Here is a 22046-nt window from a genome sequence, read left to right as displayed (position 1 = left end):
AGCCCCTCAGCCTCATGTTCAACAAAGGAGAGTCAGTGGAGAACCAAGTCGAAAATACAGAGCACAGCCTAGGATTGTTAATCGCAGACAATGTCCGGAATGTCAACAGTCCAATCCTGATGGAAAGTGTGACCACTGTTACAAGTGCGGCAGTGTAGAACACTGGGCATCAGGATGCCGAAGGAGAAACGTCACAGCCAGCACGAATAAAGTTGGAATCCTGCATTGTCCTGCTGAAAACACGGAGAAAGCAGAACTCTTCAGTCTGAGAGTACCTCTCAGTGGTAAACAGCTGCAAACAGCAAAATTGATTGGGAAGAAATGTTTAGTTCGAGCTTCTTTAGGAGGAGTTGACACTACCGTACTGTGGGACACTGGTTCACAGGTATCAATAGTGGGATCCAACTGGAAATCAGAGTACCTGCCAGATGTTGACGTGAAACCAGTGGCTGAGCTGCTTGGATATGGATCATTAGAGCTTTCGGCTGCCAATGGAACTGATATTCCATATGAGGGATGGATGGAAATTGAAGTCACCTTATCCAAAGATGCTGTTGCTGGAATGAGTGACAAACCCGTCCTGGTGCCCATCCTTGTGGCCCATGATGACATGGAACGCCCGATCATCGGCTTTAATGTAATCGAGGAACTGGCCCTGACCAATGACACAAGTGAAGATGGGATTTCATCAGGTCACATGGTTAAGAGACTGAGCACAGCTCTGGATGTAGGCCACAGAACTGCAAGAGCTGTTTTATCCGTGTTGAAAAAGCAAAAGCCTGAAAGTCAGCCCCACCTAGCCAGAGTAGGCAGGCAACCAGTGACAATCCCGAGGAACAAAGTTATGGTCGTGCAGTGTGGTCGGCTAAACAAGGATGTGGTGAGCACATCATACGTAGTGTTAGAGCCAAACCTTGAGGCACCATGGCCATCTGGCCTAGCCATCAGAGAACAGTTAATTGAGCTTTCCCCAGAAGATAATGGTAAAATCGAAGTGACTGTGGAAAATATGACTGATAATGATATTGTGCTTTGCAGTCGCACCACACTTGGCCTGTTGCACAGTGTTGTAACCACCTACCCATTGCAGAGAAAGTCAGCTGAGGAACATATATCACAAGCTTCAGACAGCAGTGCCACTCCGCCTGCACAGCAGCTGAGGGGAGAATCACAAGGTGAGCACTGGGATCCACCAGTGGACCTGAGCCACCTGTCAGAAGACCAGCGACAGCAGGTAAAACAAATGCTCAGGGAAGAATGTGATGTGTTTGCAAAGGATGACTGGGATACAGGGTGCGTTAAAGATTTGGAGATGGAGATACAGTTAAAAGACAATGTGCCTGTCCAAAGAACATACAATGCAATCCCGAAACATCTCTATCAGGAAGTAAAAACACACATACAGGACTTACTCCACCGAGGCTGGATCCGGAAGTCCTGCTCCTCATATTCCTCACCTGTAGTATGTGTCAGGAAGAAAGATGGGAGTCTACGGCTGTGTATAGACTATAGGCTGCTGAATGGGAAAACACTGCCTGACCGCCATCCCATCCCGAGGATTCAAGAGATTCTGGATAACCTGGGAGGCAACTCCTGGTTCACAGTGTTGGACCAGGGAAAAGCCTACCACCAGGGCTTCATGAGTGAGAAAAGCAGACCCTGCACCGCTTTCATAACACCATGGGGACTTTACGAATGGGTGAGGATCCCATTTGGGCTGACCAACGCCCCTGCCTGCTTTCAACGCTATATGGAGGGATGCCTGAGAGAGCTCAGAGATGAGGTGTGTGTACCATATTTGGATGATGTATTGGTTTTCAGCTCCAGTTTCACTCAGCACATCCAAAATGTGAGACAGGTGCTCAGACGACAGCGAGAGTGTGGCATAAAGCTAAGACCAAAAAAATGTGACTTCTTCAAAAGTGAGGTCTGTTATGTAGGTCGAGTTATCTCTGCAGACGGGTACAAGATGAACCCTAAAGAAGCAGAGGCAGTTCAAGCACTGAAGCATGAAGCACCAGCCACTGTGCGAGAGGTGAGAAAGCTAATGGGATTCCTTAGTTATTACCGATCGTACATACCAGACTTTTCTAGGACAGCCAAGCCCCTTTATGAACTGTTAGCAAAACCCAAGTGTGAGGCGAAGCAAAACCAAAAGAAAAAGGTGCTTGGCCGCAAATGCGCTCAGTTGCCACCTTCCCATCCAGTACAGTGGACAGCACTTCACAAAGAGACACTGAACAGGATCGTGGATCAGCTGACAAATCCACCAGTCATGGCCTACCCTGATCTAGAGAAACCCTTTGTGCTTCATGTGGATGCCTCTGAAGATGGTCTAGGCGCAGTCTTGTACCAGCGTCAAGAGGGTGTTCTCAGGGTGATAGCCTATGGATCAAGGACCTTAACAGCAGCAGAGAGGAATTACAAGTGGCATTCAGGCAAGTTAGAATTCCTGGCGCTGAAATGGGCCATAACAGAACGGTTTCGGGACTACCTTTTCCATGCACCTCACTTTACAGTTTACAGTGACAATAATCCCCTGACCTATGTCACAAAGTCAGCGAAACTGAATGCAGCTGGACACCGCTGGGTGGCAGAGTTAGCGGATTATAGGTTTACATTGAAATACAGGCCTGGGACAGCAAATAGGGATGCAGACTTCCTGTCGCGCAGACCAAAATCCATTGAGGAGGTCATCCAGGGATGCACTGAGGAATGCCAACAGGAAACCATCAAATGCATCGGGGAAGCCCTGGACATAGACAGGACAGGAGAAGTGAATTGGATCTCTGCTGTTACCTGCAATGAAGATGCGCTGCCAGACGGGTGCAACATCTCCGAGCCAATTCAGCCTCTCGCAGCAGACGACATAAGAACAGCTCAACACGCGGACCTAGTTCTAGACAGGGTAGTGACTTTGAAAAAAACACATGTCCACCTGAGACATAAAGACAAGCTGACAGAGAATGAAGGCGTCCGACAACTTCTCAGGGAGTGGCCCCGTCTACATATCGATGGTGATGGCATCCTCCGAAGAGAGACTGCGACAAGGAAGCAGCTGGTTGTTCCTGAGTCCCTGAAACCAGTTGTATACAAACATCTACATGAAGAAATGGGACACTTAGGTGCAGATAGAATGGTGGCTCTAGCAAGAGAGCGCTTCTTCTGGCCTAAGATGAGGCAGGAGATGGAACACTATGTTACCAAAGTGTGTCGCTGCATAAAGAGAAAGAAACCAAACAGAGTAACCAGAACAGCGATACAGAGTATAGAGACTTCTGCACCGTTTGAGATGATCTCCATTGATTACTTACATCTGGACAAGTGTAAGGGAGGTGAGGAATACATACTTGTAGTTGTTGATCATTTCACTAAATATGCACAGGCATATGCAACAAGAGACAAGTCTGGGAAGACGGCAGCCAGAAAGCTTTTTGATGACTTTATCATGCGTTTTGGTTTCCCGTCCAAGATACACCACGACCAGGGTAAAGAGTTTGAGAACACTCTCTTCCACAAGCTCCAAGACTACTGTGGTATCCATCACTCTCGCACTTCTCCATACCATCCTCAAGCAAATCCGGCAGAACGCTTCAATAGGACACTGCTTGGAATGCTGCGTACACTGGAAGAGTCTCAGAAGTCAAGATGGAAGGAGCACCTTAACAAAGTGGTTCATGCCTACAACTCAACTGTGCATGAGGCAACAGGATTTTCTCCATTCTTCCTTCTGTTTGGCCGTGAACCAACACTACCAGTGGACCTGATGTTCCCCAGGAGAGGAGAGGGGCGACATCAGTCACAGGCTGGCTATGCAGAGAAGTGGAGGGAAGTCATGCAAGAAGCCTATGCCATGGCAAGGCAGAGTATGAAGAAAAGTGCTAGGAGAGGACAGAAAAATTACAACCAGCGTGCATGGAGTTCGACCCTGGAGTCAGGTGATCACGTCTTGGTGAGGAACCTCACACCTAGAGGTGGCACTGGAAAACTGCGCAACTACTGGGAAAACATGATCTATGTTGTCAAAGGAAGAAAAGGTCCTGATGGCCCAGTGTACGTGGTTGAGCCATTGCAAGGAACTGGGAGAAGACGTGTGATACACCGAAACCTACTCATGCCGTGCCCCTACCTGGTTGAAGAGTCAGAGGCAGGTGAATCCAACCTGAAAGACAAAAACGGTAGAAACAAAACAAAACAGAGAACAGGAAGGCGACATACAACCAAGCATGACACTTACCCAGCTGACACAGACAGTTCCAGCGAAGAGGAGTGTCACTTGTGGACAGCAGTAAGACACACAGATCTGCCCCTCAACGCAGAAGCAAAAGAGTTCTGCCCCAGGAGTAAATCGCCCAGAGACAGACCTAAGGTGGCGTTTAGACCTGAGGAGCACTTGGAAGAGGGACATACGGAGGACAGCCATGGTATCGATGAAAAGAGCGACGCTCTGGCTGTGGGATCTGAGGATGAGCAGAGCGACGCCGACACATGGAGGGAAAGGCCTAAGAGAGTTCGACAGCCCAGGCGTGTTTACACCTATGACCAGCTAGGCCAGCCGACTCTCCAACCGCTGAAAACCTGCCCTGTCAGCGCGAGAGAGCCCCTGAGACCAGCCATGACCTGCCAACCAGACCATCATCCATGTATCCTTTTGTCATGAATAGAGATTCATACACACACAAGATCATTTAAGAAATGCGTTTTTTCTAATGTGTTATATGAGATATGGTACATGGGTATGTAGGAATTGACGCACATTACAGGATATAGAAACAGGTTATCTGAACATCTATTTTAATAAGTACAGAAAATGGAGGATGCTATTCTAGAATTTTGGAGTCAAGACGGTAGTGTGATACATACTGGAAAGAAGGAATTAGTAGTGTGTGCACATACAGAATTTACTGGATAGATGGCTATGAAATGTGTAAGTACACAGTTCCGAGTGTAGATGGTAATTTCCTTGTCCCATTTGTGAAGATTTGGGGGGCCCACCAATGCTTCTATGGACTATGCACTCTTCGATACTTATGGACTATGGACATTTGATCCTGTATTGTGGCCATGAGAGACTTTTGCAAAGGGAAAAAATGGACTCTTAAGATAGCGTAACCTCATTACCCTGTAAATGAAAAACAGTGCTGTATGTCATATATACCTGTTTACTCACCTTCTCACAAAGTGTTCAATAGTTGAGAGGTTAAGAAAATGTTTGGCAACATTTTATTTAGTGGGGGAGGGTGTTGAGACCTAGATATTATTTGCATCTCAATATTTTGCAGTTTAATAATTTAGAGGTCAGTGAGCTGAGGAACTTCAAGTAAATGCTCACAGTTGAAGCTGTATGTTCGTTTTTCTTGTATTTCATAATTTTTGGGCTGAGGTCAGAGTTCATGTGATGTCATCGGCCGGCGCTGAGCAGGATGGGTGTTTGTTTTTTTCTTCTTGAATTGTTTTTTGGGGAGTACGTGTGTGAAGCAGGCCTATCGCCTGGAGGAAAAAAACCGATGTAAAACCGGGACGAATAAAGTTGCCAAACTGTGAGACGGAGTCGGGTCTACTTGAGGGTGCAACACACACATGCCACCAACTTGCACTGAGCACGTACTGCAGTTTGTGATCTTGTAATTCCCTTTATTAAGACTGTAGTAGTGCATGCAAATACAGTACGATACAGTAGGATACAGTACGACCAGCCAAGGACAGCCCTATCACTTTCCTAACAGCAAGAACCCTGAATACACACTTATGACCACAGCAGCACACAGGAGAGGGAAAACCAGGAGGGCCTTTATGTGCTCAGAAGCTCACAGACTCGTCCCAGTGACAGCGACAAAATGACCTGTGGAGGGAAGGAAACATATTGATTGGCACGTGTCATCTTACACTCTTGGATATTACAAAAGTTTCTTAACTCTGGCTAAAATGTGCAGCTGCACACAATGATATCATTTTGTAAGAGAAGCTAAATCTGTCTTTGATGATGAGTGTCCCCATTTCTGCCTCCCCGTGAACAGCACATACGCATTAGGCTGAGTATGTGTGTGTACTCTATAATTTAACGTTTCGGTGATACCTGATGACCAGGAAGCCTACTCAGCCCTCAGTCGTCATCGTCATCATCCTCGGGGACGAAGATATCGTGCTCCTCCAGCAGCGCAGCAAAGTTCTTGCTGATCTGAGTCCCCACATACAAGAAGGGCACCACTACCAGAGCAATCCGGACAAGGCCGAAGGGGGTCTGCTCCCCCCGGTGCCACACACACACCCGACCATAGAGACAGCCACGTTAGTTCATGTCGTGTCCGAAGAGGTTGGGAGAGCTGATATTTACACACACCGCACCGACCCTTAAAAGCAACACTTACCTTCTTGGGTTTGGGCAGAACGGCGCCGGACGAAGTCCACACGGCGGACCGGCTCGGTGTCACGGTCCTCCCCGGCCCGGTGCGGGGGCTCAGCCGGGCGGTGCGGGCGTTTCCGAGGGCTGACAGCCTGGCCAGGCGACCGAGGGCCGACGCCATGTTGACAGGGTTTGACGCAGCAACAATGCGGAAAACGGTAGATATTTTTGGACGTGAAGCTCCAACAGCGCCACCTGCCGCTGCTGTAAGCACAGACAGCTCTCCCTTTTTCCTCATGACTAGTTTTACATCCCCGCAGTATTTATACGAACACAGTAGTTTGGGGCGGTGAAATAAACGACACATGATCCGTGATGCAGTAGGAAGAATTTCATTTTTTTTTCCTCTTGCCATATGTGAAGTTGCAGCTTACATTTAATCTTTAGCGGCCACATACTCGGAGAAAAAAAAACAAAAAAAAACTCTAAAACAGTTTCATTAGATAACCATAAAGAAAATCTAACAACAACCCAACAAAATCGAAAACGTTAAAACAAATCAATAAATACTGTACAGCATTAAATATTTACAGACTCTTTACACTGCTGAACTTGGGTGTGAGCAGAAAGAACAATAATAGTGGCTTCATGACGAAAAAGAAAAAGCATGTCTTTTGACTGAGGGATGAAGGTACTGGCCTTACAAGAGTTACAGTGAGTGCTGCGTACTGTAAACGTATTTACATGCTCTTTCATCGGCATTGTTGTGCTTCACCACGGTGAAAAGTTCCTCTCCTGCCATAAAGTCCCAACAATCACAAACGCTCGATGGAAGACTCCCCCGGAGGCGAGTTGAATAATTTAAATGAACGTTTTCATTGTATAAACACAATATAAACCAAACAAAATAAATAAAAATACAGACACAATCCCTAACTACAAATAATGTTTTTTTTGTACGGAAAAAAAAAATCTCCTTTTCAAGTACCAGAAATGAAATTCATACTCAGTGAACCAAACAAGAAGCGTCTCCGTGGTGTCTCCTTAGTGCACAGCTGTCCACAGACTTTTGTCCCTTTCACCCATACGAGAGTTGTACGGCTTCCTGTGACACAGGGCGCCGTCACTAAACAAAGCAGCACAGACACAGAGATTAATCATTGAGTGTAATCCATCAAACCGACCGTGCATGTCACTGAACACAATCTGTGAGCAGACCTGTCTGACTTCTCACCTGGTGTTTAAATGAGAGACGTCTGAAGAACTTGTTGACCTCAAACGCACCAGGTTTGACGGGCTCCCCCGTCTTATTGCTCTCCTCCAGCCTGACGATTTGGCCTTTGGCGATCGCAGCCCTGAGGCTCATGCTCTTGACCACGCGAGCGCCAGGCTTAGACTCAGGCGTGGGTCGGGAGGATACGGTGATGTAGGTGGCGTCTTTCTGGCGCTCCATGTAACTCACTGTTCGAGATGAAGGAGGACGAAATAGGAGGGGAAACATCTGTATTATGTGGAACAGTCTTATTACCACGTTATCATAAAACACTCGTCACTCTTTTCGCATCAAAGTGGATGTTGTGCTGCGAATTTGAACTTTTACCTGCGGACGTCACCGCGGTGTCTGTGGTACTGGTGAGCTCCAGAAGGATTGTGGGATATGTAGGGTGCAACAGGAAAAGTCTTCTAATGAGCGGCTCCGCTGCAGCAATACCTGGTGTCACCTGCAAAGCCAATGTGGACAGTGACAAAGATGAGACAAACGCTTTGTACGCAGCCTGTTTAAAGTATTTTCGGATATGCCTCAACGATGATCCCATTCTCCACAGCAGACTCACAGTTGCCTTGGTGGCATTCTTCTGTGCTTTAATCGGTCCGCTGCCCCAGAAGAGGAAAGCCGACTGGCCAGTCGAGGTGGAGATCGCCGAAGGTTCCAAAGAGAGACGAGGACACACGAACTCCGCCGTCCAGAAAATATGCCCGTTGGCCCCGTCAACAACCTGCGCCTGAGAGACAGAGAGCAGGAGATTACTGTTTCAACTACAGCGAACCCAGTTGCTCAGTTGAGTTGTCACAATTCAGTATAGTGAGAGCAGAATCATTCGCAATTAGTGTAGAGTGTGAGCCCTGGCATTTATTTGTATGAAAAGGCTGGCGTTTTACCTGCATGATGCCGTTTGCTGAATGCTGAATGAAAAGATCGAGGACTCCGTCATCATTGAAGTGTCCCGGGGCAGGTTGGCTGTGATGGGCAGATAAATGATTCAGGAAAATATCACAAAATGATGGTACATATTTTACTTTGTTTTCAGCAGTTCAAAAAGCTGAGGCTGTGGTTTCATACTGGGATTCATGGTCATTAAGTGCAACTGACTCCGCACTGTCTATTACAGCCTCTCATTAATCCTCTATGGTGTTGGCAGCAACAGAGATGTAATAGTCACGCAGTCTGTGGTGGCACAGTGGCATGCAGGGCATTACCTGTGAATGGGAGCTGAGTTGAAGGTCCATCCTTTACGCAAGTCCTTCTGCCTGAGCACTGACAGCTTGCTGGAGCCGTACACCAGCGCCCAGTCGCTTCTCGTGGAGTTGAGGTTAGAAGCGGTGTCCAGGCTCTTGCGGTTGTTGCTAAAGCCAGCCACGAGAGGGAGCAGGAAATCCACCGGCTCAGTTCCTCTGGAAAGACAACAACAAAGGTGTGAGTTTGACAGACATCAAAGTGAACTGTCTGATAAACCAGCAGTGATGTCTGAATGTCGATGTCGAAAAGATTATGTGCATACTATATCAGCAATATTTAAATATCAGTGATGCCCCTCGTTGTGTCATAGTCTAACAATTTCCATTTTATTCCAGTTGAACAAATTGCTAAATAAACAAAGCACTCATATGATCATTCAGGCATCACACAGCTTTCATATCAGTGTATCCTTGTACCGGCGGATTAAAGGTTTATTGTATAACGCAAATAGAAGAGTCAGTACAGAACCACATGCCAGTCTGAGGCGTACCTGTAAATGTGTATGAAGGAGGAAGAGTTGTTTTTTTTCAGTCCCTCCCACCCTGAATCCTTCCTTTGTAATGCTGGAGTTCTGGGCATTCTGCCGGTGGCATTAAAGTAGATATCGCGCAGAGAGATGGCTTCTACATTACCTGATGGGAAAGAAAAGTGTTTTGACATCAAACATCAAAATGACTGTAAATAAGCTGTAACTGCTGCAGCCTGAATACACATGGTGGCTGTTGAGTCTTCTTCAGAACAAGGTTTAAGACTTCATGCTGCTGGTTGATTCCTTTACCTATTCCAAAGAGGATGTAATATGCCCCTTGTTGTGTCTCATGCAGCAGCGGACCCATGATCTTTCCTCCTGCGGTGAGGTTGAACGAGACAGGTTGTCCGAGCTTCCCCCCCGTCCCAGAGATCAATGTAAAGGAGAGATCCAGAAGCTGTAAATGAATACAGCAGAATGAGATATGTGGTCGGTGAATGCAGAGGCCTGGAAACAGAATTTGCAAACTGTGAGCAACTTCACCCAAAAATGTATATTCAGACACCATCTACTCACGCCCATGCCAGTGGAAAGTCGGGTGAAGTTTCGTAGTCCACCAAACATTCCTGGAAGCTCACAGTTAAACAGTGTTCGACTTAAGTAGATGGGGACTTGTTCTAAAACGTTAAATAATAATAAAAATAACTAGGAAAAAGGAAATATCAAGAAGAAGCCTTCGAGAAATGCTGGATGGAAAGATGTCACTTTCTGAAGCAAAAAAAAAAAAATAAAAAAATTGTGACGTAACCATTTCCCATAAGGCTCCAGAGATGCTTCATTTTCCAATTTTCCAACTGCATGGGGGTGAGTGGATAATGACTGAAATTAGATTTATGTGTGAACTTATCCTTTAATTTATGTATATAAGTGGGAAAATGGAGGTAGCTGTTGTAGTTTTACCATATTGGTAGGCAGGGTGGCTATCAGCAGGTCTGAGACTGAGTCTCCCTGCAGGTCTGGAAGTAACACCGCCTGGGATTCAATGTCCTTAAGTGGGACCGACCACAGGTCCTGCCCTGGAGGGGTGAAAGGAAATCTCTTTGACCCGGTTTTAAGCAGTTTGAATGCTACTGGTGGGTTACCCTCATTAGCCCCATTCACACTGACAATATAGGAGCAAATACAAAAGGTTTGCACATGTGGCTACAGACTGACAGATACCAATGTAGCTTGAATGTCTTGACGTCTAACCTGAGGTGCCATTGACTGCTATGATCAGGGACTTGCTGATGAGGAGGACCACTGGTGTACGCTGGTTGCCGTACTGCAAACCACACTGGATGTACATCACGGACTCCCGCATGAAGTAAGTCCACAGCACCTGACCACTGACTGCAGACAGGGCCACCGCACTGTAGACTGTGTTAAAGACAGAAGGCAATCGACCAACACAAAACACACATTTACCAAACATCAGAAAGGAGGAGGAATTAAATGGGACATTGAGATGGATGTGGGTTTTCTAATGAATTGTCGGTCGCGCCTTTTCAAAGAATTCTTCACGTACCTTTGTTCCCTTGTGTGGGATGTGTGTCATTGGTCAATTCAGTCACAGCCAGAAACACGTCCTCCAGTGAATCACCGTCAACGTCCCACAATGCCAGTGCAGGTGGAGTGACACCTAGACAGAGAAACCACAATACGATCAGCACCGCCCACCAGTAGTTGCGTTGCTTTTTACAATGAGGGAAGGCTCGCAGTGTTCTGCTGACCTACATTATGGCAAAGCAGGAGGAAGAGAAGAAGAATGATTAAGTGGCACAACGCTGACGATTCTTGACTGAGCTGTCCGTGTTTTATTTTGTTGTTTCCTTTACTGTTAAAAAGACTTAGGACTTTAGGTCATTAAAGACATGGTCCCATCGACTTTGCATTCATTACCACTATAAAATGCTTCCACAGTGCATGCTGGAACAGGACATGTGGTACGTGGAGTGAGGCTCACGATCCTGTGTAATTACTGTTGCCTAATTCATGGGTGAGCCAGCGCTGTCTAGTCACGCAGACTCCATTGTAAGTCTTTGTAAAGTGAGCATTATGAGTGTTGGACGCACATATTGTGCGAATATATATCATATTTTTAGGACAGTTTGCAAACACACATTTAATATCACAACAAAACCTGGTGTAACACTTTTCCAGCTGTTTTATTTAGAGTCCAGTGAGTACAACATGGCGGACACTGTTCCTCTGTAGATATACTGTATTGTTCTTATATCAGGTGATAATACGCTTGTAAAAACGTTATCATAAATATAACTTTCCATTTTCCTCCGATAGCTCCTCTTAATCCTGCATATTGGACCTTTAAATGTGATGCGTCAAACGTTGATTTTATTCTCATTACCTTTCTGTGCATCTCCCAGTACTTTCTCCCACTGCAGCCTCTTCTCCAGCTCTCCCTTCTTACACGGTATCAGAAACGCACACAGCAGCACGAGCAGGGTGGCACAGACCAGAGGCACCAGGAAAAACGCACTTCGGACAGCATGCTTCATCCTCATCCTCTTCTGTTCCGCCTCGGTACTGTGAACCCCCAGCCCGGAACCCCCCAGCGCCCCCGAGCCCCCTCTGTCCTCCCCGGCCCTGTCCCTGCCTGAGTCCTTGTGGCTCCAGTACTGCGTGCCTTTCATCTCGTCCCTGTCCTGCCTGGCTTTGCTAGGGAGCCGCTCCCTCCACTCATCCTCCTCTTCCTCCTCATCCTCCTGAGCCTCGTCCTCGGCCCCCACAAGTCTTCCGGATCTGCCGCCCCGGAGCTTCGAGGAGCCTGTGCCGAGGCAGCTGTCCCTGCCGAGGCCATTACGGGGATAGTTGAGCACGAGGTCATCTTCTTCGCTCTCGTCCTCGCTGTCTGCTTGGGTGAGAGGGTCGTACTCGCCAAGGTCCGAGCCCTTCTTCCCTGCAGAAACACAGAGGCTGCTGGTGAGGATCAACCAACCTGTGTAGCCACTGACTCAGAGTATGAGTGGGATGAATGATCTCTGCTGATTTATTATTAATTATTATTACACAATTACAGATACATCGCCTCACAGTGCTGGAGCATTATATATGTATCCTTCCTTTCATTTGGCCATCATGCACTAATGGCTTTTATTCCTCTGGTAAAAGCCTTAAAGGTGCACTTTGTAGCTTGGGGGAAGACATTTTAATCAGAAGGGAAAGATCTTCACTGTCTGAGTTTGTATGCCTAAACAAACTCAATGAACAGACTCTCTTTGACTGAATAAACAAAACAAACAAACTGACTGACCTCAAAGGACAACACAATGTCTATGGTCTTACTTGTTTCTAGCTTGAGACAGTGTTCTGAGGACATTATTCTCCTCTGAGAACAGCTTGTTTATTCACTTATGGAAGTGGAGTATGTAGTTCACCTCATTAGTATTATAAATATTACAATTCCGATTTTGACATTTTTCTCCAAAGCTACATAGCGCCTCTTTAAATGTATAATAATGCATTTTACTGAGGTACATTCCCCACAAAAAAAAAAAAGTTTACACCAAGATTCGCTTTTTTAATCGAAAGAATTAGTTAATATTTAATTTATATCATCTGTTTTGGAACATAAAAATATACATAATAAACTAGTATTCATATACTGCGGTTTATTTTATAACAGAGTACAAGTTACATTTGTACAACCACGACTACTAATTATGATAACTAATCTTAGAATTAGTTCATACATTTAGTTTGATTATAAAAGCCTCTTAAAATATTGCAAAAGACAATGTGAAATAGAATTCTATAATGGTGTGAAGATAACACAAATGCTAATGCACATTAGTGGTTGACTCCTAAGGATCGTCATGACAAAGGCAGAACAATACTGTTCCTGGTCTCAGATGCAGCATTGCTGCTTGTTTACTCTCCAGCATCATCACTTTGTGTTGGGTTGATATTAGCTAGCAGCTAGCTGTGGAGGCAGGAGACAGCAGAGGATGTCAGGCTGCTCCTCTGCATACACGGAAAAAACATATCTGTCTTATATAACGTCATGAAGAAAACATGTCCATCTTTTTAGAATGATATAGAACCGATGCTAACTGTCTTTAACAAAACCAGCGCATTAAATGAATCAGGGAGCGGTAAAGTAGCTGGAAGGAGGGTTCTCGCAGACCACCTAGTCCTCCTGGCTGATGCTGCTTTCAGTAAATTGTCTGCTGAACTGTGCCGTCTGTTTCTCTGGCTTGTCGAAATGTGTGGAGCGCATCTTACCGGGCAGTTTGAGGGCACGGGACAGAGCCGCAGCCATTTCTCCTCTAACGGATCGGCGAAACAGCCACGGGAGGTAGCGGTGATGAACAGCTCGCGGGCAACGACCCAGCAGGTTGGATCTGCGCCTGCCCACGTGCATCCTGGGAGTTGGAGTTTTTATTGCGACGCTCTGCCGCCACGTTTTTGAAGAGTTATTCCACTGAATGTGTATAAAGATAAAACAAAACAAAACAAAACATAAGCATATACGGACGGGTCGTGATTCTTATGCAAAATTTAGCATAACCTACATGTGGCCTTTACGAAATTCTTTGCAAAAACTGCAACATCAAGTGGATATGTGGATATTTGCTGATGAATGCTGTCAGCGAGTTCACTTTCTGATAAATGTTAGCTCCTGTTATAAAAGACAAAATGGATCTGTAAAAACAAAAAAGCAAGCAAACGCCGTCAGCCCTTACACATATGTGCGCAGAAGCAATACAAAACTGTTACTTAAATGACATTCTGTAAATCATTGTGTACTTCAATGGTGAGATAATCGATTTTAACATGTTGTATGCAGAGGTTGCAGTCAGAGGTGGCGGCTTTAGATTAGTGTTAAATTTAATTTAATCTTTTATTGCATGGGAATACAGTTGGTTGTCAGCAGAAGGGGGTTCGCTTTGTGGTCTTGCTGTTAACAGGAGGGGGTCGGGGTAGGTCCTAGTCCCGAGAGGCATCTCGCAAAGTAGGCAAGTCACCTCAACAGGCAGACCTATACCCTTTCAAAAATTTATCTCGTAAGTTCAACGAGGATACGGGCGTCACCCCGCATCGTTATTTTCCTTACTCATCAGTTTAAGGCATAACAAATCAATTGTCGAAGACGGGACTAGGGACAATGACTGGTGATCCTTTGTCAGGGTGCCGGCAATGCCTCACTGGAAAAAATTCATCATTGTTTTCTGCAAAGATTTACTGTGTGGTAAATGATAACATTTCAAAATACAATGATAAACAGTGTTTTGATGACTGTAAACTACAGTTGTCGCGAAAATCCACCGTGCTTGGTGTAAATGTTTGGGCGCAAAGGCTCACGGGTACCGATCCTTGTATCTCATTTGCATTTGGTCACGATTAATCGATCACAGATTTTTCATTTGTGATGGGAAAGTGGTTATGTTCTTAGCCCGTGTGGTCTGTGTATTTAACATTACATTACGTTTCGTTCATTCACACTTTTAAAGTATCAACAGAAAATTGATCACAATATACGTAAAAAAAATCAGTCAGTCGCCAGCAGCATTTTGCGTTATTGGCAGAATCGGCTTCCGTAGTCACAACTAAAGCTTGTCATGCGCGCATGCGCTGTGAGGTAGTGTTAGAAAATGGCAGACGTCTCTTTGGATGAAGTGATACGACGGCGCGGTATTAATCTCAAGGCACCAGCTAAAAGGTACTAAAACTATCACTGCATTGAACATTTTTCGCTTATTGGATGTGGCAACATGTGGTAACGTTTTTATAAGCATTACAGGAATTGGGTTACATTTTATTGAGAGCTATTGGTAGCTAGTTGGCTAGGGTATGCTAACATTAGCCCATTACAGCTATCAGCGAGTAGCTACATCGTAACGATGCAGAGTAGCTGACATTAGCTGCAGGCCTTTATGTACGAAGCCATTCATCAACGTTTTAAAAACGCTTGAAAGGACCGTTTGATTATTGAGCAGAGACCTTTACCAAAATGAAATTCTTGGAAAAAATGCGACCAGCTTGTGTTTCTTAGCACGGCGTTGCTAGCTAGCGAGCTATTATTTGTGTTCGCAGCAAAGCAAGACCCTTCCGCCACATATTTCACAAAGGTGGTTTCGCCGGATTAAATTATTAGGATGATGGGCTTTCTAAATCAGTGCTCTTTGTGATTTAGTCCACTCTCCACTGTGCGAATGTTTAGTACAGCAGATACTATTTTATCATATTGAAGCCAAGTACGACGGCCATTGAAAGCACTCCCACTCTACTTAGTTGAAAAGAGAATAAGTCTTGAAATTATTAAAATGGAAAACTGAACTATTCTATTGTGAGCTTTACTGTATATTCACCACTTGTTTGAGTTTTAAGGAGCTTAAAATGGCAAATGGAGTACTGTCCACACAATCTCAATGGGTATTGTTATAGCATTGTCGAGGAATTTAAAGAGACCACATTTTTCTTTCGTCAAGGCCAATGTTTGGACGGGGTGCAGGAGGGATTGGCAAGAGCTTTGATGCTCGCCAGAAGATTGGTGTTAATGATGTCAGACAGCGGCTTGGAGGAGGAGCAGGTAAGGGGCCAACATTATTGCATGTAGTATGTAACATGTAGTATAAAAATGCTAGATCAGACTTCTGATTACAACACACATTATTAACAGTGTTAAGTTTTTGGCTAAATAAATTCCCCCTTCCTTTCTGCCCCCAGGGTTTCCAGTGAAAGATGCCAGAGAAAAGCTCGGTCAGAAAGATGCTCGCTTCAAAATCCGAGGCAGGGGAGGAGCAGGAGGAGTGCAGGATGCTCGTCAGATGATCAACTCACGCAAACAGGGGCAGAATCAGTTCAGTGTTCCGGCCCAGACTACGCAAATGACCGCAGTAACCCACCAACTACAGAGCCAGACACTTGTGCCACAGATACAGATACACACCAGCAACAATCTTGCTGGTGTGAACACAAGGCAGTTTTCCCCAAATTTACAAGGACTGAGTGTGAGGGGCAGTGCAACGCCCCAACCGAGCAGTAATAAGAGAATGATGGATGCTCGTGATCGGTTGAGCCTCAAGAGGAGCATTGGAGGGACACAGACACAGGCAGTTACTGCACCACCCCTAAAAATAACCAAGACCATACAGGTGAGGATAAAAATTAGTTTCTTTGTACATGGAAAATCTGTAACACGACTTGCACATACAAATACATATATATGTAATTCTTCTTTTCACAGCAACGTCCCGTCGGAATGTCTGGGGGAATAAGAGCAGCGACACAGGTAGAGCTGTTATTCTTCTTCGGTTTATACATTACAGATTGAGAGTGATTCTAGAATTGATGGAAATATTCTGCAGAGAGAAAGTATGCTCACTGTGTTAACATGCAAGAACATATTCCAGTGGAGCAGCTAGAGTCCTTTGTGACATTTTGCTTATTTTTCAAAGTTTTCCATTGGTGCCAAACTTATTCTACCATGACCTTCTTGCAATACTTGAATGTATTTAAACACCTATAGGTTCTAAAGAATTTGTGAACAATGCATTCATGACAAAGCACAGAGCTGACCATAAGGCACTCACAGTGACAAAAACCCCAATAGGGGCAAATATTCTAAATGCACTGTGTACAGCTCTCAACAACACCTGAATGAAATTGCCATTGGAATTTGAAAATGCAACATCCAGAATAAGGCAATTGTGTATCCTACAGGAATATGCTGTTTTGCATGATCTGTATCAAATTCAGAATATTGTCCTCTTTGGAAAAATATTGCCATATTGGTTGATCGTGGTTTCGATATTTGGGCCAAACAATCTCCAAACTAATATGATGGAGTTGAAACGATTTATTTGGCATTTTTCGTTGTACAGTAGGCCTAAAGATTTTCTGAAAGAGACATACATGTACAATTCTGTCCCTCCCCCAAATCATTCAACGCGGCCCTGCTGACCCCGCGATTCCACCACATACATGTCTGCTGCGTTACAGCTCCGCCACGCTAGTGGTGTGAGACTCTAGTCTATATGTTAACTTCTACCAGGTCCGCTGCGCTGCGTATCTCCTCCGTCCCAGCTCTGGCAGTCCAAAGCCCTCCGGAACAGATACGCAGGACTTCTGTTTCTGGGGGAAACAATTCAGCTGAATTCACGCAAGCAGGAAGTCACGCACTGAAACAACAATATGACATCCACTTACTTTTCAAAATAAAACACCTCTAAAACACCTATCTCAAAATAGAGACACATACAAGCTCTTCTACTTCTTCAGTCAGGAACATTTCCTGTTGTTGTGTTTTATAACATATACCTATAACTGCGATCGCCAGTGATTATCATGGGAAGTCCTCAGTCTCATGATGCCAGTTGTCAGTACTGCGCTGTGGCAGACTCAAAACACAACCGATGGGAGTTGTCAGATGGCTGAGCAAAATCAGACTGGAGTCGTAAAGCAACGTTACAAGAAAATTGCAGAACAGTTAGATACATATTTGTACATTATATTATACACATTTATGCACATTTTGTATTTTTCGATTTGATGTGCACATTACATCTACTGATGCCTCTCTGGACACATCGTCAGTGATGTTCCTGGAATCATCAGGTGTTTCAGCTCTTTCAACATCATGCACCCTCCTCCAGGTGACCCAGCCGGGGCTGAACAGGCCCCAGCTTGTGTCCGGATGGCCTAGCTACCATGCCTCCATGGCTCTCACCTTTTGAGCCACAGCCATCTTGAGGCCCTCATTTTGTATTTTTCAATTTGACAATTTCTTAAGGGAAAATTTCAAAGTTACTCAGTGTTTTTTTTGTTGTTTGTTTTTTTTTTTTGAGAGAGAGAGGAGAGAAATGCTGAATAAATGCATCATGATTCTAAACTCAAAAATAATTGTGATTTCAACATTGACCAAAATAATCATGATTATAATTTCCTCTCTATAATCGAGCAGCCCTAATGTAAATGTAGTCAATGTTTTCCTTTATGAAATAGTAAAGACTGTAAAACATGGTCCTAAAATCGAGTGTTTTGTCTCCCACAGCCTGTTCCAAATGAGCGTGATGGTATCTCCAGTAAACAAATAAAGATCACTACAGCTAACAGTATGCTGCAATCACGGGTAAGAGTTGCTTCATGATAGCCGACTTCATATACTGAGTGATTCAACATGGCGGCTCAACTGCCTACATGAATTATTGCAATTCCACTGTCTTTTCCCCTGACTGACTTACACTTTCCATTCCTATTTTTGCACAGCCTGGGACAGTGGGCTCTGCATTCTCCATGTCAGCCCCCATCACCAAGGTGGTTAAAAATGATGCGTACACAGCCCCTCGTGCTCCTGTCCCCGTGGCTCCCACCCGGCCCAATACCAGCATGGCTGCTAACAGGTCCTCAGCTGCAAATTTACAGCCAGTTTCCAGGACTCTCCAGCATAGCACAGCAGAAACCAGCACGACAGCTCCTGCTCCCCCTCAGGTAAACATCCCTGCATTTGTAGTGGTGTATGCCCTCCTCCCCCCCTTTAGCTGTAGATGATCTCCATCTAATGTTGTTATTTAGTGAAATTGCAACATTAACCCTGTGGGGAGAAACCAACCAAGTACAGGTTTAAAACCTTACCAGCCCAGTTTATCAGAAATGTCTTTAATACCTTTTCCTCCACAGAACAGTCCCCAGACTTTTAATTTTGTGAGCAATAACTATCACAAACATACTGTAGATCAGTTAACAGCAACTACCAGGGTTATTACATGGATATTTCCCCAAGCCAGGAATCTTATCCTCATCTTCTTCCCTCCTCTGTAACTTGGGCCAAGAAAAATGGGCCGTGCAGATGCTGGTCTCCTGTTAGTATGCACACAACACGCAGTTAATGACGTTTTTCATAACATAAAGTTAGTTATCAGACTAATATTTGTCACATTAACCATGCCACCATGCTTTTTCTTGTTGTCATCCATTTTGATTTTATATGCCTGACTGTGTCGTGTTGTATTTCGTTTCCAGCCTGCTTTCAGTCCTTTGGAGGGTACAAAAATAACAGTGAACAACCTGCATCCCCGGGTCACTGAGGAAGACATAGTTGTGAGTATATCCCACTGACAGCCACTAACCTTTTGTTACATTTGATATTCAGTGATCCTCTGAGTGCTGTGGTGCTGTGATGACTCATTGAGTAAATGTTGGCACTCTCCTCCATTTGTCCACAGGAACTGTTCTGTGTGTGTGGAGCCTTGAAGCGAGCACGACTGGTGAAGGTGGGCGTGGCTGAAGTGGTGTTCGTACGTAAAGAGGATGCCGTGAGCGCATACAGGAAGTACAACAACCGCTGCCTGGACGGTGAGTGCCAGTAGCAAGGACGCACACATCAAAGGGCTCTCTGGGTTTTGGGCTCTTGCTTCTGTTTTACATGCTGGTCAAAGACTGCACTACTGTTGACAAGTTAACTGTCATTTATCTTGTTATTGCCAATGTTTAAGTGATCCAAGTGAAGACATTTTTTTATTTTTGTTTACAGATTTTTGGGACATCACTGTATATGTCTCGTTAAATCAGAGTATTTGTGTTGAAGGTTATCAGAGTTAGATGTAGTTCAGCATCACTGAGAATGTCATTGACCAGACTGATAGAAGTTGGGTGTTTCTGTGTATCATCTTGTTTTTGTGTATGTGTGTGTTTTTTCATTATCGTTCTTTCTTGTCCACCTCCAGGCCAACCCATGAAGTGTAACCTTCATATTCAGGGAAATGTCATCACTTCTGATCAGCCCATTCTATTGTAAGTAAGCCCGAAAGGCTTTATTCCTTCGTATCAAATTAATCTGTAGTTGACTGTTAATGTGCACATACTTTATTTTGCATATTTCCCAGGAGCTGTAATTTACCCCAAACCCGGGTCACTGAAATTCACGTTAACTATTTTTTTTCTTTTAAGTATAAAAGAAAAGTAGGATTACTTCTATTAGATTTTCAGGTGATTACCTTCAAATATTCTAGCAGTGACTTTCCAGGCAGGGCTTATTCATGGTCTTATTTGAATAGGAATTCAAGTGTTTTGCAAGTTGTTAAGTGGATTACTCACTACTCCAATTGACCACTCACAATGAGCCTTGATTACATTTTGGAATGTTAAACTTTTTTGCATTATGACATCCCCCTCTCTGTTGACTTCTACAGGAGGCTGAGTGATACTCCGGGCACAGGCAGTGGATCAAAAAAAGACGGTTTGCCCTCGTCCTTGTCTCGTCCCGCTGGCCAGCGAGCCTCCTCTCAGCCCACTCCAGAGGTGGACCCCCAGACCATCCTCAAAGCTCTGTTCAAGTCCACCGCACAGTCCACCTCCACCACTGAGCCCCCCAGCTCACAGGCCACTGCCTTCCGCATCAAGATATAGCCCATGTCTAGCGTGAATACACTGTCTGTTCATAAACGTATAACTGCATCTTGTTGTTCACATACAAACTGTGTTTTTCACCTTGACAACAGGCGGCCTGTGCTCTCATATGAAGCTGATTTTTACACATTTGATATACATGACTGCTCTGAAAACGAAACTCATGGACATGCAAGATGTTTTCTGTTTTGTTTTATTCAGATGTTACACATTTGTGTCTTAGATGGACCGGTGGATAGAAGTATGACGTGATTTGCTTTTTGTTTTTTAATCCAATGTGGTGAGTGATGCTAAATCAAATTGGATAAGTAGGGATGTGTTTAGTTTGTTTTTTTTTGTTTTTTTGTCAGTTTGTAATCCCATTTGGATATATTACAATTATTTTTAATATACTCCAGCTTAACTTTACATACACATCAAAAAAGGAGAAGGGGCAATAAATATTTGGAAAAAAACAATTGACCGACAAGCAACATTGTCATCATTGAGTGATGCATTCAGGTCCTGTGCATTCACACAGGTGTATTCAGTTATATTGTCTGTACCCCTGTTTAGATTGTCTGGGTGAGTAGAGACCATAGAAATAGAAGGAAATGTGGACCAAACAAACAGAACACAATACAGCAGGTGCAATCTCTGTCTAGTGTGGCAGTACAGTCAAATTGTCCTCAGCCAATCTTGGCCACAACTCTACCTAACTTGCATCTGTTAAGAGCTCTTCCCAGCTGAAATAACTGAAGACACTTGTGTTAGTAAATCAGGAATGGACAGAAATGTAGATAACATAATTTCCGTGAGCCCGTTTTCAAACAGTCATATTTTGTTCATATTCTGTTTTTACCATCCTCGTGACATTCAGCTTCTCGCGTGCTCCGTGACTGGTTTTACTTTGTTGGTCAGTTTTGAAGCAGTCTATTTTAAATACTTTCTTGTATACATTACACTCAATTTATTTTCAGGACATGTCAAGAAGAGACTACAGAGGTCGAATCTGTCAGTGAAATGTCGCCATTAAATATTAAGCTTTGTAGATGTTTGTTGTCTGTGACTCGTTTTTCCCGTTTGCCATGTTATGACTAGGAAGATGTGTTTTTGTAGTGGTCATTATCTTATATAAAACAGTATTTATGCCTTCTAGAGTGTTCAAAGGCCTAATGAAGCGGCGTGTTTGAGCGTGTATGCATATCCTTAGACTTTGTCTTAAAACAATTAAGTCGAAATTCAGTATTTACCATAATTACATCACAAACCATACAGGAAAAAGTGAAAGCGGTGCTTCTGAAATTGATGGTGAAATGGCTGTATTA

At 44.4% G+C, this 22046-nt stretch overlaps 3 protein-coding genes and 1 non-coding gene across 4 annotated transcripts; 1 reads left to right on the top strand and 3 right to left on the bottom strand.

Annotated features, from left to right (window-relative positions):
• Nucleotides 1–5613: 5613 nt before the first annotated feature.
• Nucleotides 5614–6640, bottom strand: LOC119014278 (essential MCU regulator, mitochondrial-like). Its single transcript, XM_037089298.1, has 3 exons — nt 6369–6640; nt 6077–6241; nt 5614–5842 (listed from the first exon to the last, which is right to left on the bottom strand). The coding sequence occupies exons 1-2, from the start codon at nt 6522–6524 to the stop codon at nt 6104–6106; spliced, it is 294 nt and encodes a 97-aa protein (XP_036945193.1). The 5' UTR covers nt 6525–6640; the 3' UTR covers nt 5614–5842; nt 6077–6103.
• Nucleotides 6641–6719: 79 nt separating this feature from the next.
• On the bottom strand, nt 6720–13768 carry fam234b (family with sequence similarity 234 member B). Its single transcript, XM_037089297.1, has 13 exons — nt 13615–13768; nt 11738–12289; nt 10898–11011; nt 10582–10749; nt 10291–10406; nt 9640–9787; nt 9352–9493; nt 8822–9016; nt 8504–8582; nt 8179–8346; nt 7944–8064; nt 7578–7804; nt 6720–7469 (listed from the first exon to the last, which is right to left on the bottom strand). The coding sequence occupies exons 1-13, from the start codon at nt 13751–13753 to the stop codon at nt 7467–7469; spliced, it is 2172 nt and encodes a 723-aa protein (XP_036945192.1). The 5' UTR covers nt 13754–13768; the 3' UTR covers nt 6720–7466.
• A 541-nt stretch (nt 13769–14309) lies between these two features.
• On the bottom strand, nt 14310–14463 carry LOC119014853. The gene has a single exon (XR_005073092.1). It is a non-coding gene; the product is annotated as a U12 minor spliceosomal RNA (small nuclear RNA).
• Nucleotides 14464–14902: 439 nt separating this feature from the next.
• On the top strand, nt 14903–21771 carry poldip3 (polymerase (DNA-directed), delta interacting protein 3). Its single transcript, XM_037088086.1, has 10 exons — nt 14903–15052; nt 15822–15922; nt 16060–16487; nt 16580–16624; nt 18386–18463; nt 18601–18822; nt 19354–19431; nt 19557–19686; nt 20058–20124; nt 20523–21771. The coding sequence occupies exons 1-10, from the start codon at nt 14985–14987 to the stop codon at nt 20737–20739; spliced, it is 1434 nt and encodes a 477-aa protein (XP_036943981.1). The 5' UTR covers nt 14903–14984; the 3' UTR covers nt 20740–21771.
• Nucleotides 21772–22046: the final 275 nt, after the last annotated feature.

The sequence above is a fragment of the Acanthopagrus latus genome, chromosome 23 (genome assembly GCF_904848185.1).
Source record: "Acanthopagrus latus isolate v.2019 chromosome 23, fAcaLat1.1, whole genome shotgun sequence".
Lineage (NCBI taxonomy): Eukaryota > Metazoa > Chordata > Actinopteri > Spariformes > Sparidae > Acanthopagrus > Acanthopagrus latus.
The sequence above is the reverse complement of the archived record's forward strand: the minus strand, read 5'-3'. Positions and strand labels throughout refer to the sequence as shown.

Bases quoted from the DNA above. Each gene is read 5' to 3' on its own strand.
- poldip3 (XM_037088086.1), top strand. From the start codon at position 14,985: ATGGCAGACGTCTCTTTGGATGAAGTGATACGACGGCGCGGTATTAAT. The intron at 18,464-18,600 runs GTAAGAGTTGCT...ATTTTTGCACAG, and splicing joins ACAGTATGCTGCAATCACGG to CCTGGGACAGTGGGCTCTGC. The intron at 19,432-19,556 runs GTGAGTATATCC...ATTTGTCCACAG, and splicing joins TCACTGAGGAAGACATAGTT to GAACTGTTCTGTGTGTGTGG.
- fam234b (XM_037089297.1), bottom strand. From the start codon at position 13,753: ATGCACGTGGGCAGGCGCAGATCCAACCTGCTGGGTCGTTGCCCGCGA. The intron at 10,750-10,897 runs GTACGTGAAGAA...TCTTTAACACAG, and splicing joins TCCCACACAAGGGAACAAAG to TCTACAGTGCGGTGGCCCTG. The intron at 9,494-9,639 runs GTAAAGGAATCA...CTTTCCCATCAG, and splicing joins TTACATCCTCTTTGGAATAG to GTAATGTAGAAGCCATCTCT.
- LOC119014278 (XM_037089298.1), bottom strand. From the start codon at position 6,524: ATGGCGTCGGCCCTCGGTCGCCTGGCCAGGCTGTCAGCCCTCGGAAAC. The intron at 6,242-6,368 runs GTAAGTGTTGCT...CGGGGGGAGCAG, and splicing joins TTCTGCCCAAACCCAAGAAG to ACCCCCTTCGGCCTTGTCCG.